Source organism: Nanorana parkeri, unplaced genomic scaffold (assembly GCF_000935625.1).
Source record: "Nanorana parkeri isolate BGI_ZX_2015 unplaced genomic scaffold, ASM93562v1 scaffold3316, whole genome shotgun sequence".
Taxonomy (NCBI): Eukaryota; Metazoa; Chordata; class Amphibia; order Anura; family Dicroglossidae; genus Nanorana; species Nanorana parkeri.
In genome coordinates this window covers 21959-27749 of record NW_017309584.1, presented here as the reverse complement: position 1 = coordinate 27749, position 5791 = coordinate 21959, and the positions used below count along the sequence as shown (strand labels likewise).

The 5791-nt window shown below is 57.5% G+C and overlaps 1 protein-coding gene across 1 annotated transcript; it reads left to right on the top strand.

The window, feature by feature from the left end:
- Positions 1-643: 643 nt before the first annotated feature.
- On the top strand, positions 644-3157 carry LOC108803030 (collagen alpha-1(I) chain-like). The gene is made up of 2 exons (XM_018574879.1): positions 644-788; positions 1476-3157. The coding sequence occupies exons 1-2, from the start codon at positions 644-646 to the stop codon at positions 3155-3157; spliced, it is 1827 nt and encodes a 608-aa protein (XP_018430381.1).
- Positions 3158-5791: the final 2634 nt, after the last annotated feature.

Below are 5791 nucleotides of genomic sequence, written 5' to 3'. Positions count from 1 at the left end.
CACCATAAGAGGAGGTAATGGAGTCACCATAAGAGGAGGTAATGGAGTCACCATAAGAGGAGGTAATGGAGTCACCATAAGAGGAGGTAATGGATCCACCATAAGAGGAGGTAATGGAGTCACCATGAGAGGAGGTAATGGAGTCACCATAAGAGGAGGTAATGAGGTCACCACACCTGAAGGTATTCTCCATAATAGGAGGTAATGCCGAGCCGCGGAGTTTTCTGTTCCTGTGGAATTTGTCTTCCTGTGCCGGCTCGCTGCTTTTATAATATATTTATAGACAAATATTTTGGCTGGTACGGGGGGAAGAATTAGAGAGGCTACAATGCCGCGCGGCTGCCAAACACCGAGATTATTTTCAGTGTCATCCAAATTGTTCGGTACTGCCTGGTGTATCCGGGAGGATTCTGCCAGCATGGTCCTAGCGCTCTTAGATGGTGCTGACAAGTATAAGATGACCCAATACTCTTCAGCATTATCTAGGGGCGCTGGTGCCGTGCGAACAGAATCCTCCCGGCTACACACCAGGCAGAACTTTTATAAATTAATCCCATAGTATAGCGCCCCCTAGTGGCAGGTTGTTAGGTCAGGTTCCACACTGGGGCCAACGGTAAGGTTTTTAGTTGATGGCAGGGCCACGATGCTACCAGCCACCCCTCCAGTTCCTTCCATCATTCAGGTTCATACTGGGGCCATGTTGGGAATTACACACAGTAGTTCCATGCTTGGCCTGCAGGGGGTCCTACTGAACACCATGAGACATGGAGACCCAGGCTACCAGGCACGTACACCAAGGTGGACCTTTCCCATCACCACCAACAGATGGACCCACTTCCATCGGAACTTCACTGGTCCCATATTCCCACTCCCCTGGTATTGGCTGTATAGGGAAGTTCTCTGCAGCTGTGGTTCTCAACCGGTGTCACCTCAGGACCCACATTTGTCCTCGGTCATTAAGTGGCGACCCAAGTCGGTACCGCGCGTTCCGGTGCGGGCGATAGGACTGTAGGTGGGAGGTGCATTTGGGATGCCATTCAAAGGTTCCATCCAGTCTCCATACCTTACAAGAACTGGAGCGGATCCTCGGCCCGGGGTCCGGTGTGGGCTGCTGTGCTGTGACGGAGCTCCATCCATACGTGCAATGCTGGTGCAGCTCCTTTGCATGCCTTGTAGAGGTGCCGGGAGCCAGAATGTGACATCACTCCGGTCCCGGCACCTCTACAGGACAGGCAAGGGAGTGGTACGTATGGATGGAGCTCCCTCACGGTCATGGCCCCGGCCCACCCCACCTCTAGCAGACTTTGAATGACTGCTTGGCAAGAGAACTGAGCTCACCTAGCATGGTGGAAGGCACGCGGCGACCCACCGAACACGAGGTCACCACCCACCGAACACGGTGGGTGGGATCTCAGTCTCGGGCCGGTAGGGATCTCAGTCCCAGGCCGGGAGCGATCTCAGTCTCGGGCCGGTAGGGATCTCAGTCCCAGGCCGGGAGCGATCTCAGTCCCGGGCCGATCCCCCCGGAGACCCGGCGCAGGCTTCAGCTCAGTCCCAGGCCGGGAGCGATCTCAGTCCCGGGCCGATCCCCCCGGAGACCCGGCGCAGGCTTCAGCTCAGTCCCAGGCCGGGAGCGATCTCAGTCCCGGGCCGATCCCCCCGGAGACCCGGCGCAGGCTTCAGCTCAGTCCCAGGCCGGGAGCGATCTCAGTCCCGGGCCGATCCCCCCGGAGACCCGGCGCAGGCTTCAGCTCAGTCCCAGGCCGGGAGCGATCTCAGTCCCGGGCCGATCCCCCCGGAGACCCGGCGCAGGCTTCAGCTCAGTCCCAGGCCGGGAGCGATCTCAGTCCCGGGCCGATCCCCCCGGAGACCCGGCGCAGGCTTCAGCTCAGTCCCAGGCCGGGAGCGATCTCAGTCCCGGGCCGATCCCCCCGGAGACCCGGCGCAGGCTTCAGCTCAGTCCCAGGCCGGGAGCGATCTCAGTCCCGGGCCGATCCCCCCGGAGACCCGGCGCAGGCTTCAGCTCAGTCCCAGGCCGGGAGCGATCTCAGTCCCGGGCCGATCCCCCCGGAGACCCGGCGCAGGCTTCAGCTCAGTCCCAGGCCGGGAGCGATCTCAGTCCCGGGCCGATCCCCCCGGAGACCCGGCGCAGGCTTCAGCTCAGTCCCAGGCCGGGAGCGATCTCAGTCCCGGGCCGATCCCCCCGGAGACCCGGCGCAGGCTTCAGCTCAGTCCCAGGCCGGGAGCGATCTCAGTCCCGGGCCGATCCCCCCGGAGACCCGGCGCAGGCTTCAGCTCAGTCCCAGGCCGGGAGCGATCTCAGTCCCGGGCCGATCCCCCCGGAGACCCGGCGCAGGCTTCAGCTCAGTCCCAGGCCGGGAGCGATCTCAGTCCCGGGCCGATCCCCCCGGAGACCCGGCGCAGGCTTCAGCTCAGTCCCAGGCCGGGAGCGATCTCAGTCCCGGGCCGATCCCCCCGGAGACCCGGCGCAGGCTTCAGCTCAGTCCCAGGCCGGGAGCGATCTCAGTCCCGGGCCGATCCCCCCGGAGACCCGGCGCAGGCTTCAGCTCAGTCCCAGGCCGGGAGCGATCTCAGTCCCGGGCCGATCCCCCCGGAGACCCGGCGCAGGCTTCAGCTCAGTCCCAGGCCGGGAGCGATCTCAGTCCCGGGCCGATCCCCCCGGAGACCCGGCGCAGGCTTCAGCTCAGTCCCAGGCCGGGAGCGATCTCAGTCCCGGGCCGATCCCCCCGGAGACCCGGCGCAGGCTTCAGCTCAGTCCCAGGCCGGGAGCGATCTCAGTCCCGGGCCGGGAGCGATCTCAGTCCCGGGCCGATCCCCCCGGAGACCCGGCGCAGGCTTCAGCTCAGTCCCAGGCCGGGAGCGATCTCAGTCCCGGGCCGGGAGGGATCTCAGTCCCGGGCCGGGAGGGATCTCAGTCCCGGGCCGGGAGGGATCTCAGTCCCGGGCCGGGAGGGATCTCAGTCCCGGGCCGGTAGGGATCTCAGTCCCGGGCCGGGAGCGATCTCAGTTCCGGGCCGGGAGGGATCTCAGTCCCGGGCCGGGAGGGATCTCAGTCCCGGGCCGGGAGCGATCTCAGTCCCGGGCCGGTAGGGATCTCAGTCCCGGGCCGGTAGGGATCTCAGTCCCGGGCCGGTAGGGATCTCAGTTCCGGGCCGGGAGGGATCTCAGTCCCGGGCCGGTAGGGATCTCAGTCCCAGGCCGGGAGCAATGCTCTGGCAGCAGCTCAGCTTTCAGGTAAAACATCCGGACAATTCGCAGAACATATACTGAAGGAGAAGAAACAATCAGCTGACCTCGTATACCAATCACACGTCCTCCAATCCCGGGCGGCCGATCTCCAGGCATGAGGAGGACCAAACGTGACCGCTGCGGCTTCCCAGCAATTCTCTCAGCGGTTCCCATCTGCGTTGTATGCTGGTGAGGTGCCTGAGGGGCCCATTCACAATGAACGTGGCGCCGCACTGAGATTCAGGCTTCAGTAATACGCACAAAACACCATACCGAAAAACACGGCCAATAATCTGCCCTGAATGTCTCCATCATCATCATCACCGTCATCTCCATCATCACCGTCATCTCCATCATCATCATCACCGTCATCTCCATCATCATCATCACCGTCATCTCCATCATCATCATCACCGTCATCTCCATCATCATCATCACCATCATCATCTCCATCATCACCGTCATCTCCATCATCATCATCATCATCACCGTCATCTCCATCATCATCATCACCGTCATCTCCATCATCATCATCACGGTCATCTCCATCATCATCATCACCAACATCACCATTCTCATCATCATCATCACCAACGTCATCATCACTGTCATCATCATCTTCACCGTCATCTCCATCACCATCATCTCCATCATCATCATCCTCATCTCCATCATCATCATCACCGTCATCTCCATCATCATCATCACCATCATCATCTCCATCATCACCGTCATCTCCATCATCATCACCATCATCATCTCCATCATCACCGTCATCTCCATCACCGTCATCTCCATCATCATCATTGTCATCACCGTCATCATCATCACGGTCATCTCCATCATCATCACAGTCATCTCCATCATCATCATCACGGTCATCTCCATCACCATCATCACCGTCATCTCCATCATCACCATCATCATCACCGTCATCTCCATCATCACCGTCATCTCCATCATCACCATCATCACAAACATCACCATTGTCATCATCATCATCACCGTCATCTCCATCATCATAATCACCATCATCTCCATCACCATCATCACCAACATCACCATTGTCATCATCATCATCACCGTCATCACCCTCATCATCACGGTCATCTCCATCACCATCATCACCGTCATCTCCATCATCACCATCATCACCAACATCACCATTGTCATCATCATCATCACCGTCATCTCCATCATCATAATCACCATCATTAGTGATACTAATCACTGATCGGGTGACACTCGCTGGGATAGAAATGTCCGACTTTGCGAATTTGTAAACGATTCGCAGGACCCATTCACCCTGCAAATACCTGAGAACGATCAGCGGAGGTCCCGAGGCCGGGTGACACCCCGCTGTGACGTCATCGCGCAGGCGCGGCCATCTTGGTGATGGACGCCGTTGAGGGCGGGAATAGAACTCCAGAACAATCATAATAAAAATCATTTCAGGGGCTGCAGTGCTGCACACGCCGTGTCCCTGCCCCGCCTACTTCCTGCCCCTTGGACTGCGAACATTACAGCGTTGTCTCCGGGACAGGAAGTGAAGGTGAATTTCCCCGTCGGCACACAAAGTCACCGGGAGGTTTTGACTCTTCCCCGCGCAATCCCGCTCGGGGGTCGGATCACAGCTGGTATCAGCCCTGCCCTGCCAGTGATGCTGCTGTACTGTCCTGGGACTGGTGTGCGGCTTCCACCGGCGGCGATACGTCATCATCATTAGGGATGCTCCGATACCGATACAAGCATCGCGATCGGCGGCGATACCGAGTATTTGCATGAGTACTCGTACAAATACTCCGATACAAAAAACGAGTACCTGCGCCGCGTCCGCCATCTTCAAGGACCCGAAAAACCGCCGCAAACACAGGACCTCCGTCGCGTCTTCAATGGAACAAGATGGCCGCGAAGTCCTCCTCCCAAGTCCTCAGTCATCTGCTCCATTCTGACCTCTTCTCCCGCTGATTGGATGATTGACAGGCTTCCTCACCAGTCAGGAGTGACTGGTGAGGATGCCTGTCAATCATCCAATCGGCCAAACAGCGGGAGAAGAGGCCAGAATGGAGCAGATGACTAGGCTGTGACACGGAGTGGCTGAAGCAGACGGAGAAGACGACACGACACAGCAGGTTGGTACTGCAGCACCGCCAGGTATGCAGAATTGGATATAGCTGTGCCACACTATACATAGTCTGGACATGTGCTCATCTATTTTCCCCACTATGGGGACACAAGCCTTAGTTAGCATTGGCAAGATCTAAATATTCATTTCATGTTCATTTCATGTTCATGTTCTTCATAATATTAAGAAACTGACCTAAAATCATGATTTTGTATTGCTTTAGGAAAAATGTGACCTGTCCCTTTAAGAAAAAGTATCGGTAATTGGTATCGGTACTCGTACTCGGTCTTAAATAAGTGGTATCGGAGCATCCCTACTCATCAGTATACAACTTATATCTCCCCGTTCCCTAAAGAAACAAAACATGAAAAGTATATAACTATCCACTCATCGTGTGTACAGTGCGTCAGACTCGAT

Excerpts from the sequence above, each read along its gene's own strand:
- LOC108803030 (XM_018574879.1), top strand. The coding sequence starts at position 644 with ATGCTACCAGCCACCCCTCCAGTTCCTTCCATCATTCAGGTTCATACT. Across the intron at positions 789-1,475 it reads AGACCCAGGCTACCAGGCAC|GGATCTCAGTCCCAGGCCGG; the intron begins GTACACCAAGGT and ends TCGGGCCGGTAG.